This window comes from Manis javanica, chromosome 9 (genome assembly GCF_040802235.1).
Source record: "Manis javanica isolate MJ-LG chromosome 9, MJ_LKY, whole genome shotgun sequence".
NCBI lineage: Eukaryota > Metazoa > Chordata > Mammalia > Pholidota > Manidae > Manis > Manis javanica.
Genome location: NC_133164.1, coordinates 91042513 through 91055779, shown reverse-complemented (window position 1 = coordinate 91055779; position 13267 = coordinate 91042513). Strand labels below are relative to the sequence as shown.

Here is a 13267-nt window from a genome sequence, read left to right as displayed (position 1 = left end):
AAAGGAGTCATCTTCCATTAACAGAAGTTGTCAAGAGAATCTCATTGGAGCTGAAGAAACGGGAGGTTGATGAATTGTGATTTGAATATTTTTTTTCTCTGTCACCAAGACTTAAAACCTTCCCAGAGTAGCTCTGGATCCCAGTCCATGCCCTGTTTTTCTTCTAAAGATACATATTTGCACACACCTATGGTACTGTTTCCTTGGCATGTATTCTGCCACTTAAAGGGCTTCCCATCTGCCTGCTCAGTGCCTATAATCTTCAACATGTGGTTTATGTTACATGTTCTAGACCATCATGCTCCATAAAGCTTCCCTTAACTATTCCCATCTTAACTTATTTTTCTTCTTTTGTAACTGGAGGATTAGACTCCTCTTAATTATATATTCCCTTTATCATGCTGATCATTTCATGTGTGTTCTCCATCCTCCTCTTTGTGGCCAATAAGCTCCTTGAAGACAAAGCAAGAGCGCAGTAGTAGGTTCATGCTATTTATCATTCATTGACAGAAGTGGAAGCCTTAAGAAAGACTATGGATAAAAAATTCTTATCCGTAAAATTTACCCAAAAAATAGTGTAGAGAGCTGTTAGGGTGATTTACACTGATTAAGACTTTTAGCCCTAGGTAATTCTTAATTTTGATTTTTTTCTCAAAAAACTTAGAGAATTTCTTAAATATGGGAAGTCTCTTGGGTATGTGTCAAATATAATTTTTCAATTATTTTTTTCCTCTCTTTTGTTTTCTAATAAAGGTGACTTTGCTGTTTTACTAAAGGCTGGCATGACTGTTAAGCAGGCTGTTCTTTATAATGCCTTGTCAGCCATGCTGGCATATCTTGGAATGGCGACAGGAATTTTCATTGGTCATTATGCTGAAAATGTTTCTATGTGGATATTTGCACTTACTGCTGGCTTATTCATGTATGTTGCTCTGGTTGATATGGTAAGTTTTTAAGAAGTCAAATTATAGTATTGACTAACAATGAAATAGAGAAAATGTTTAGTGAAACCTCATTTTAAAGAAGTATTTAGATTAAATGTATTAGTGATGAGAAGAGATTCTACACTCAGTAAGGTAGTGTATATAATACAGGGAGTCCTCAAGAGTTTATCTTTTTGGATTGTTAATGACAAGCACATCTTTGTCCTGCCTAAGGAGTAGCAGGACACACAGAAATAACTGTCCTCTTCTGATGGATCTTTTTGAGAGTTGAATCTCAGTAATCAGGCAATGAATTATGACAGATTGTCGGGAACCTAACACATATTGTTGGAATTCTGTATGTACTTTAGAATACTCAGAAGTTCTTTATTAATGGACAAAGGAGTCACATCTTTTTGTCATCAAAGTCCACATAATAATCCCAGCCAATCTTATAGCTAAAATTTTATTTTATATAGTGTAAGTTTTCCGTATCTCTGAACTTCAGGTAAGCCACCTGTTAACATTCAGTTCAGATACAGGCAGTAACTGACACAGGGTAATGAGTATAGTCTCCGTTTTACAGTGGAGCAAACTGGACCAATATATTTTGACTTGCTGAGCAGACCATGAATAATCATTGTCAATTAAATTGCTAGGAAATGCCATGTAATATTGTTAACTAGAGTCAGTATGTAATGTATGTGGTCATGTTTTAAGGGATTGACTCAGTATATGCAGCTACATATTAAGCTAACATACTGTCCTGCAAATTCTTCTAAAAACTAATACGTGGCTCTGAAAACTTAAAAGATGGCTTTTTTTTTTCTTAAGGTACCTGAGATGCTGCACAATGATGCTAGTGACCATGGATGTAGCCGCTGGGGATATTTCTTTTTACAGAATGCTGGGATACTTTTGGGTTTTGGAATTATGTTGCTTATTTCTATATTTGAACATAAAATTGTGTTTCGTATAAATTTCTAATTAGGGTATAAATGCTAAAGTAGCTTAAAAAAATTGCTGTCTGTAGTTTGAATAGGTCAGGGAGGTGACTGTGTGCTGTGATAGGCAGCATTTAAGGTGAGTTGATTCTGTGATTTTTTGTATTGAATATCATCATTTGTTCTGCTTACAGGGTCAGTTATGGTGGTAACATAAAGGTACTTTTTAAGATTTAAGTTATTTTATATTGGGAATGTAAGCTCTATGTGCAGTTTACCAATTTTACCAGTTTATTGTCTAAATAAGAGATTTGACATGACATATTCTGTGTATTTCAGGAAGTGATTTAATATAGTAATTCCCTGGTGGATTTTAGGCCTCTGAAGAATTGCTGGCATTATAGAAATAAAAGTATACATGAAGCCTAAGATACCAATAAAGCTTATACTGAATTTACATGAAGAAATAAGGAGAAAAAGAAAACATTCTATAAGAATTAAGAAGGTATAGATTTCTTACCAAAAAAACCATAAACTGGTTATAAAATAGGGAAAATTTAGATTTAAATTAAAAAGGCAATAGTAGTATAGAGTTCATACATAAACATTTTTGTCAGAGTATTTTTCCCATAATACCACAATGAGAGTGAGCACTTTTTACTAATTTACTTTGTATAATAAGTCTATATGTAACAAATTCAAGCAATATATCACTGAAACAAGCAATTGAAATTTAAGATATTTGGAGGTATACCAGATAAGTAAGTTTATGTATTGCCAGAAAACTTGGATAGCACCAAGTATGTATCTCCCCAAGCTGTGTGATTGGATGTTCTAGTTACCTGGTATCAAATGTCAGCATATTAGAACTTTGAAATATATAGACATTAAAACCAGATTGAGTATAATTTGACTACTTGGATTCAGAGTGTACTTTGGTATCTTTCAGGGCTTCAGTGTTGTCATTAAGAACAATTGTCATTTTTATAGGTAGTACTTTAGACATACCAGACCTCTCTGTGGTGTTCTCTAGATGTTGCTTTTCTACAAAATAAATTCTCCATGTCAGCTTGATATCAGATGTCTTATTTTCTTTTTTTAATCATCATAACCACTTGCAAATGTGTAATTCAGTAGTGTTAAGTATATTCACATTGTGCAATGGACCTGCAGAACTTTTTGATCTTGCAGAACTGAAACTCTACTCACTAAGCAATTCCTCAGCCCCTGGTAACCACCATTTTACTTTTTTTTCTGTGAACTTGAGATGTATGATTTTCTCAAGTACAATCTAGATTATATACCTAACAATTCATTTATATTATTGTATTATGTAGCCTTATTCAATTTTAAATTCTTTATCACAAAGGTACTTCAAAAAATATTGGTCCACAGTTTGTTCCAAGCTGTCCCTAACTTCTTTTTGTTTTAATAATCAGAGCCTTAAGCTCAAGAAGCATTAATACTCTACATTCTAAAGAGAATTTATCCAATCAAAAAATTTGACAAGACCCTACACACCACCTAAGGCCTTCTGAGAGACAATCAAACCAGCATTTCTATTCCCCAAAGTGTAAGAGGTAGATACGGGAACAAGAGAATTACTTGGATTGAGGGTGCTTGAAAGGATGAGATGCGGCATCTCCTCTGGCTGGATGATTCCTCTACTTCAGAATCCTGCCCACAGACCTACCCTATTGCCACTGCTAGATCAATGCAAGATGGGGATGGTCTGAAATAGCTGGAAATGTTCACACTTAGGGAACACAGGCTCATACCTATTCCTTTCACAGGTAGTCTGAAGTTGGAAGGTGTGCTGGACCAACCCACAAAACATGATGAATAGGAATGACAGCTCCCTCCCCAGTTTGAACCCATTACTGAATATGGAAGATTTAAGTAGTTAGTTCCCCTGGCTTCGTGGAACAGGAAGAGGAGGATAGCTAGTAGAGAAAAATGCAAGAACTGTAGAATATGGACCAAAAGCTGATACTTTGTGGGGGGAAAAAACAGGGTCTTGAATGAAAAAGGAGATAGAAATATAATAGATTATAAAAACAGACTATATATTTGAGAACCTTAGATTTTTCTAGAAAAATATAAATGTTCACTCAAAAAAATAGAAAATCAATTAGTGTAAGAACGGTCACCACATCAAAATTCTACCCTAAAACAAGGTGCCATTTGCTAAGCAACACAAATCCCTAGCTTCTCCAAATAGTTTCTGGGATTAGAAAAAAAAGAATGTTAATCATACTAGTGGAAGTTAATGTAAGCTTGGTATAGAACCATGCTGAGGAAGGCGACCTATGTTGGACCTTAAAACTCCCTGTACATTCTTACTAGCTATGTCAAGAATGTAAGGCCCAGATCACTCTTTGCTGGGACCACTTATCAATGAAAAGTCTTGAAGGATGAGGTCTGAGACAAAGATCAGGCCACGTATAAGAAAGGTGAATTCCCCAGGCTCAGCTGTACAAACAAGCATGTACAGCATTCAACTGAGTCCTTTCACTTTGCTTCCATAGGACTTAGGGGTCAAGAGGTACTGAGGCAAATGCTCAGGCTACTTGTTATGCTGTGCACAATAAAGTCATTTGTGTCCCAGGAGTCTTGCGTCTTCTACCATTATCCACAAAACAGTAACAAGTTAACTCAAAACTTCTGTGTTAGGTAAAACCCCACACCCTTACAAAACTCAGGATAGTACAGGAAAAGCAAAAATCTAGATGACAAGAATCCTAAATAGCAAATCAAACTCAGCAGTATATGATCAGGTACAGGGACTCCAGGAATGTAAGAATGGTTCATCAGAAAATCCATTACTGGAATATACCATGTTAACAGACTAAAGAAAAAATTTGCAATCATAGCTGAATCAGAAATTAAATAAAACAATCATTCATGATTAAAGATACATTTTAGCATATTAAAAATAGAAGAAAATTTTTAGAATCCAAGAAGCCTTTCAAAAACTTGTCTTCTTGAATATTCCCATCCTATGACATCAAGGGTTAAGAAAGAGCCACAGAGGAGGGCAGGGGAAGTGTGCAGAGAGGGAAAAACTAATATAAACCAGAAAGAAAAACTACAAAAAGGGAGTAGAGCTTGAACTCCCATATAAGTATATAAAGCTTAATGAAAATTAAAGGAGGTAGCAAATTGCCACAATCCATAGCTGTTGACATAAGCACTATGTCATTGATACCTAGAAAAGATTTTTCCCTGTTTTAAAAAATTGCAGTAAAACAGACATAACAAATTTACTATTAAATGTATAGTTCAGTGGCATTATGTACATTCACAAGCACAACCATCACCAGCATCCATCTTCAGAAATTTTCCATCATTCCATACTGAAACTCTGTACTCTTTAAACAATATTGCCCATTCTTCCCTTCCTCCAGCCCCTGGTAACCACTGTCCAGTTTTTTGTCTCATGTATTTGACTATTTTAGGTTCACCATATATAAGATATCATACAATATTTGTCCTCTTCAATCTAGCTTATTTTACTTACTATAATGTCTTTAAGGTTCATCCGCACTGTGGCATGTGCCAGAATTTTCCCTCCTTTTTAAGGCTGAATAATATTCTATATATATATATATATATATATGTATGTATATATGCAATATATATATATCCATTCATCCTTTGATGGACATTTGAGTTGTTTCCACCTTTTAGCTATTGGAAATGTGTTGCTATGAACATAGGTACAAATATCTTGTTTCCCTACTTTCAGTTCTTTGTGAGTAATAGTGGAATTACTGTACTCTGTGGTAATTCTATGTTCAATTTTTTTGAGAATTCACTCTACTGTTTCTCACAGCATCTTTTCATGTGTCCTGTTGACCACCTGTATATATTTGGAGAATTGTTCAGAAAATAGGCATTTATCTAATCCTCACAACTTGTACAAAAATTTACCACAAGTGGACCACAGATGTAAATACAAATCCATAAAACTTTTAGAACACAACATAGGGGAAAATCTTAATGACATAGGGTTAGGCAGAGTTCTTAGACATGACACCAAAAGCAAAATCCATAAAGGAATAATTGATAATTTGAAGTTCAACATTGAACAACTTTGTTCTATAAGAATGCTAAAGAGGGCAGAGCCAAGATGGTGGCGTGAGTAGGACAGTGGGAATCTCCTCCCAAAAACAAATATTTTTGAAAATACAACAAATACAACTATCCCAAAAAGAGAGACCAGAAGATACCGGACAACAGCCAGACCACATCCACACCCGCCAGAACCCAGCACCTGGCAAAGGGGGTAAGATACAAGCACCTGCCCAGCAGGACCCAAGTGCCCCTCACCCCAGCTCCCAGCGGGAGGAGAGGAGTGGGACCAGGGAGGGAGAAGGAGCCCAGGACTGCTAAATAGCCAGCCCTAGCCATCCACACCCAGGCGTGGGGTGCTGGATACTAGGGAAACAGGACAGTAAGACCTGTGAGAGGGTCCCCACAGTTGGCACCCTTGGGACAAAGAAAAGCAAGAGCTTTTTGAAAGTCTTAAAGGGACAGGGACCCCACAGCTGGATGGAAGCATCCTGGGACACTCAGTCCAGCAGCTGGGAATTCTGGGGAACTCCAGGCACCCTTACCCCCTGGGCAGCAGCTCTGAGACCCCTCACGGTGATAAACAGCCCCCCTATCTCTTCCCACTCTGGTGTCCCACTATAGCAGAGTAGCAGCCTGAGGCTCGATATGCCCACAGCAAAGGAGCTTCCTCCATAGCGGGTGGGCAAGACACAGATCCAGTCTACGCACAAATGCCCAACACAAGCCACCAGGGGTCGCCGTTGTCTCAGTAAAGAAAGGCCAGGAGCAGGTGGAAAAGGTCTTCGCTCTCCCAGCTGACAGAAGAGTCAATAACATACCACTGCATCTATCAACAAGAAAAGGCAAAAAAATTTGATCCAGACCAGGCTAACCCAGACACCTTCAACATCCTCTCCTGAGAAGGAACATGGGGAGATAGATTTAACCAATCTTCCTGAAAAAGAATTGAAAACAAAAGTCATAACCATGCTGACGGACTTGCAGAGAAATATGCAAGAACAAGGAGGGAGAATACAGAAATAAAACAATCTCTGGAAGGACTTCAAAGCAGAATGGATGAGATTCAAGAGACCATTAATGGACAAAAAAACAGAGAACAGGAGCGCAGAGAAGCTGATGCAGAGAGAGATAAAAGGATCTCCAGGAATGAAAGAATATTAAGAGAACTCTGTGACCAATCCAAAAAGAACAATATTCGCATCCTAGGAGTACCAGAAGAAGAAGAGAGAGAAAAAGGGATAGAAAGTGTCTTTGAAGAAATAATTGCTGAAAACTTCCCACAAAGTAGGGGAAGAAATGGCTTCTCAGACCACAGAAACACACAGAACTCCCATGACAAGGAACCCAAGGAGGGCAACACTAAGACACATAATAATTACAATGGCAAAGATCAAAGACAAGGACAGAGTATTAAAGGCAGTGACAGTGAGAGCCAAAAAAAAAAAGGTCACTACAAAGGAAAACCCATCAGGCTATCATCAGACTTCTCAACAAAACCCTTACAGGCCAGAAGAGAATGGCATGATATATTTAATGCAATGAAACAGAAGGGCCTTGACCCAAGAATACTGTATCCAGCACGATTGTCATTTAAATATGAAGGAGGGATTAAACACCAGATAAGCAAAAGTTGAGGTAATTTGCCTCACGCAAACTACCTCTAAAGGGTATCATAGAGGGACTGCTCTAGATGGGAACACTACTAAAAAGGGCACAGAACAAAACACCCAATATATGAAGAATGGAGGAGGAGGAATAAGAAGGGAGAGAAATAAAGAATCATCAGACACTGTTTATAATAGCTCAATAAGCAAGTTAAGTTAGACAGTAAGAGAGTAAACAAGCTAACCTTGAACCTTTGGTAACCACAATCTTAAAGCCTGCAATGGCAATAAGTACATATCTTTCAATAATCACCCTAAATGTAAATGGACTGAATGCACCAATCAAAAGACACAGAGTAATAGAATGGATAAAAAAGCAACAACCATCTATATGCTGCTTACAAGAAACTCACCTCAAACCCAAAGACATGCACAGACTAAAAGTCAAGGGATGGAAAAAAATATTTCATGCACACAACAGGGAGAAAAAAGCAGGTGTTGCAATACTAGTATCAGACATAATAGACTTCAAAACAAAGAAAGTAACAAGAGGTAAAGAGGGGCATTACGTAATAATAAAGGGCTCAGTCCAACAAGAAGATATAACCATCATAAATATATATGCACCCAACACAGGAGCACCAGCATATGTGAAACAAATACTAACAGAACTAAAGGAGGAAATAGAATGCAATGCATTCATTTTAGGAGACTTCAAAATGCCACTCATGCCAAATGATAGTCCCACCAGACAGAAAATAAGTAAGCACATGGAGGCACTGAACAACACACTAGAACAGATGGACCTAATAGACATCTACAGAACTCTACATCCAAAAGCAACAGGATACACATTCTTCAAAGGTGCACATTGAACATTGTCCAGAATAGACCACGTACGAGGCCATAAAAAGAGACTCAGTAAATTCAAAAAGATTGAAATTTGACCAACCAACTTTTCAGACCACAAAGGTATAAAACTAGAAATAAATTGTACAAAGAAAACAAAAAGGCTCACAAACACATGGAAGCTTAACAACATGCTCCTAAAAAATCAATGGATCAATGAACAAATTAAAATAGAGAGCAAGGAATATATGGAAACAAATGACAACAACACAAAGTCCCAACTTCTATGGGACGCAGTGAAAGCAGTCTTAAGAGGAAAGTATATAGCAATCCAGGCATACTTAAAAAAGGAAGAACAATCCCAAATGAATAGTCTAACATCACAAATATCAAAACTGTAAAAAGAACAAATGAGGCCTAAAGTCAGAAGAAGGAGGGACATAATAAACATCAGAGAAGAAATAAACAAAATTGAGAAGAATAAAACAATAGAAAAAATCAGTGAAACTAAGACCTGCTTCTTGAGAAAATAAACAAAATAGACAAGCCTCTAGCCAAACTTACTAAGAGAAAAAAAGAATCTACACACATCAACAGAATCAGAAACAAGAATGGAAAAATCACGAAACACTCCACAGAAATACAAAGAACTATTAAAGACTACTATGAAAACCTATATGCCAACAAGCTGGAAAACCTAGAAGAAATGGACAACTTCCTAGAAAAATACAACCTTCCAAGATTGACCAAGGAAGAAACACAAAAGTTAAACAAACCAATTGTGAGCAAAGAAATGGAAACGGTAATCAAAAAACTACCCAAGAACAAAACCCTCGAGCCAGATGGATTTACCTTGGAATTTTAGCAGATACACAGAGTAGACATGATACCCATTCTCCTTAAAGTTTTCCAAAAAATAGAAGAGGAAGGAATACTCCCAAACTCATTCTATGAAGCCAACATCACCCTAATACCAAAACCAGGCAAAGACCCCACCAAAAAAGAAAACTACAGGCCACTATCCCTGATGAACATAGATGCAAAAATACTCAACAAAATATTAGCAAACCGAATTCAAAAATATATCAAAAGGATCATACGCCATGACCAAGTGGGATTCATCCCAGGGAAGCAAGGATGGTACAACATTCGAAAATCCATCAACATCCTCCACCACATCAACAAAAAGGACAGAAACCACATGGTCATCTTCATAGATGTGGAAAAAGCATTTGACAAAATTCAACATCCAATCATGATAAAAACTCTCAACAAAATGGTTACAGAGGGCAAGTACTTCAACATACTAAAGGCCGTATATGATAAACCCACAACTAACATCATATTGAACAGTGAGAAGCTGAAAGCTTTTCCTCTGAGATCGGGAACAAGACAGGGATGCCCACTCTCCCCACTGTTATTCAACATAGTACTGGAGGTTCTAGCCACAGCAGTTAGACAAAACAAAGAAATACAAGGAATCCAGATTGGTAAAGAAGAAGTTAAACTGTCACTATTTGAAGATGACATGATATTGTACATAAAAAACCCTCAAGACTCCACTCCAAAACAACTAGAACTGATATCGGAATACAGCAAAGTTACAGGATACAAAACTAACACACAGAAATCTGTGGCTTTCCTATACACTAACAATGAACCAATAGAGAAATCAGGAAAACAACTCCATTCACAATTGCATCAAAAATAATAAAATACCTAGGAATAAACCTAACCAAAGAAGTGAAAGACCTATACCCTGAAAACTATACATCACTCTTAAGAGAAATTAAAGTGGACACTAACAAATGGAAACTCATCCCATGCTCTTGGCTATGAAGAATTAATATCGTCGAAATGGCCATCCTGCCCAAAGCAATATTCAGATTTGATGAAATCCCTACCAATTACCAGCGACATTCTTCTAAAAATGGGAACAAATAGTTCAAAAATTCATATGGAAACACCAAAGACCCCAAATAGCCAAAGCAATCCTGAGAAAGAAGAATAAAGTGGGGTGGATTTCACTCCCCAACTTCAAGCTCTACTACAAAGCCATAGTAATCAAGACAATTTTTTTACTGGCACAAGAACAGAGCCACAGACCAGTGGAACAGATTAGAGACTCCAGACATCAACCCAAGCATACATGGTCAATTAATATATGATAAAGGAGCCATGGATATACAATGGGGAAATGACAGTCTCTTCAACAGATGGTGCTGGCAAAACTGGACAGCTACATGTAAGAGAATGAAACTGGATCACTGTCTAACGCCATACACAAAAATAAATTTGAAATGTATCAAAGACCTGAATGTAAGTCATGAAACCATAAAACTCTTAGAGAAAAACATAGGCAAAAATCTCTTGGACATAAACATTAGCGACTTCTTCATGAGCTTATCTCCCCAGGCAAGGAAAACAATAGCGAAAATGAACAAGTGGGACTATATCAAGCTAAAAAGCTTCTGTACCACAAAGGACACCATCAATAGAACAAAAAGGTACCCTACAGTATGGGAGAATATATTCATAAATGACAGATCCGATAAAGGTCGACATACAAAATATATAAAGAGCTCACCCACCTCAACAAACAAAAAGCAAATAATCCAATTAAAAATGGGCAGAGAAGCTGAACAGACTGTTCTCCAAAGAAGAAATTCAGATGTCCAGCAGACACATGAAAAGATGCTCCACATCGCTAATTACCAGAGAAATGCAAATTCAAACCACAATGAAATATCAGCACACACCAGTAAGGATCACCACCATCCAAAAGACAAACAACAAATGTTGGTGATGTTGTGGAGAAAGGGGAACCCTCCTACACTGCTGGTGGGAATGTAAATTAGTTCAACCATTGTGGAAAGCAGTTTGGAGGTTCCTCAAAATGCTCCAAATAGACTTACCATTTGACCAGGAATTCCACTCCTAGGAATTTACCCTAATAATGCAGCAGCCCAGTTTGAAAAAGACATATGCACCCTTATGTTTATCGCAGCACTATTTACAATAGCCAAGAAATGGAGGCAACCTAAGTGTCCATCAGTAGATGAAGGCATAAAGAAGATGTGGTACATATACACAATGGAATATTATTCAGCCATAAGAAGGAAACAACTCCTGCAATTTGCAACAACATGGATGGAGCTAGAGGGTATTATGCTCAGTGAAATAAGCCAGGCGGAGAAAGACAAATACCAAATGATTTCACTCATATGTGTTGTATAAGAACAAAGAAGAACTGAAGGAACAAAACAGCAGCAGAATTACAGAACCCAAGAATGGACTAACAGGTACCAAAGGGAAAGGGACTGGGGAGGATGGGTTGGTAGGGAGGGATAAGGGGTGGGAGGATGAAAGGGGGTATTATGATTAGCATGCATAATGTGGGGGGTGGGAGAAAGGGGAGGGCTGTGCAACACAGAGAAGACAAGTAGTGATTCTACAACATTTTGCTATGCTGATAGACAGTGACTGTAAGGGGGTTTGTGCAGGGGACTTGGTATAGGGGAGAGCCTAGTAAACATAATATTCTTCATGTAATTGTAGATTAATGATAACAAAAAGAAAAGAGAAAGAAAAGGGGGATTACTCCCTGATAGGATAAAATGTAACTGCAAATCAAGGAGTAATGCGTGCTTTACATATCCTTAATTTTGATCTTTTAAAGGGTGTCAGATGATCAGCTATGGAAGTACATTTTTCTGATAATGTTCCTTTCTCTTAAAAAAAAAAGCAGTTCCTGTGTGGTGATCTCCAATAGGTTCTTCACAATGGTATAAAGGTCATATCAAAGTGTGGGCAAAGGGTTTGTTTGTGTTTATGCAGAGGATCAAAGCCTAATTTGGCTACACAGAAAACGAATTAAGATATGATATGAAGAAGAACTTCCAATATCTACATCCTCTGGAAGAGTCATTCCAGAAGATGATCATCAAAAAACTTCAAGAAAGATTCTGGCGCTGCTGCAGTTGTAGCTGCATTCATCCCACTGGTTCCTGGACTTGCAATTGGAATGAAGAAGAAGATATCTAAGCTGGCCTGTGCATACAGTAAAACAAGAAATTTGACTGAATCTATACTGTTGGAACTCAACCAAGAATTAGGAGAAGTGCAAGTTGCAGTGCTCCAAAATCGTGTGACTATAGACTGAAAAGATTCAAATTGCTTTCCATCATATAAAGGATATCATGTTGCACCATTTCCCACTCATGAGAAAAAATACAATTTAGAAATATAATTGTTTACAACATGGATGAAACTTGAAAACATGCCAAGTGGCATAAACTAGACACAAAAGGAACATACTGTATTTGTCCTTTTTATTGTATAGTGTTACTGGAAGAAAATAAGCTCTTTGCATCCGTTTTATCAAAGCTGAAATATTTGGCAAATGGGACAGGGTTATGAAGTAATAATAGCATCTGTTAAGGTCTATAGACCTGTACATAATTCTCTCAATCCTTATGACAACCCTGCAATATAGACCCAATTAATTACCTATTGCAGATGAGGAAAATGCAGCTCCATTAAATTCATTGGTTTGACCAAAGTCCCAGGGCTACTTGATGCCACAGGAGAAGCTTAAACTCCTATCAGTCTCCAAAGTTGAAATATTTGGAAGTTCAGGTTGGGCATTCCTATCTTAAAAGACATTTCCCCATCTGATGTCTGATGTCCTTTTTCTCCATTCTTTAAAACATGTCCTTTTTCTCCACTCTTTAAAACATGATCCTACCATTAGAGATGTGGCACGTATCCTGAGCTCTGTGAGGCTGACCTATTGTGGATTTTTGCCTTCAGTTCACAGGAAAGTACATGGTGCTGGATAAGGGAGGCATGAAGTATGAGGGTGACTGCC

General features: G+C 37.5%; 1 protein-coding gene across 3 annotated transcripts in view; it reads left to right on the top strand.

Moving 5' to 3' along the window:
• Positions 1-2941, top strand: part of SLC39A6 (solute carrier family 39 member 6) — a 91528-nt gene extending 88587 nt beyond the window's left edge. For all 3 annotated transcript variants that reach the window (XM_073212917.1, XM_017673648.3, XM_017673649.3), the window contains exons 9-10: positions 754-944; positions 1758-2941. In XM_073212917.1, the coding sequence (XP_073069018.1) occupies positions 754-944; positions 1758-1910 (344 nt within the window). In that variant the 3' untranslated portion in view covers positions 1911-2941. The remainder of the gene's footprint in view (positions 1-753; positions 945-1757) is intronic.
• The last annotated feature ends 10326 nt before the right edge of the window (positions 2942-13267 follow it).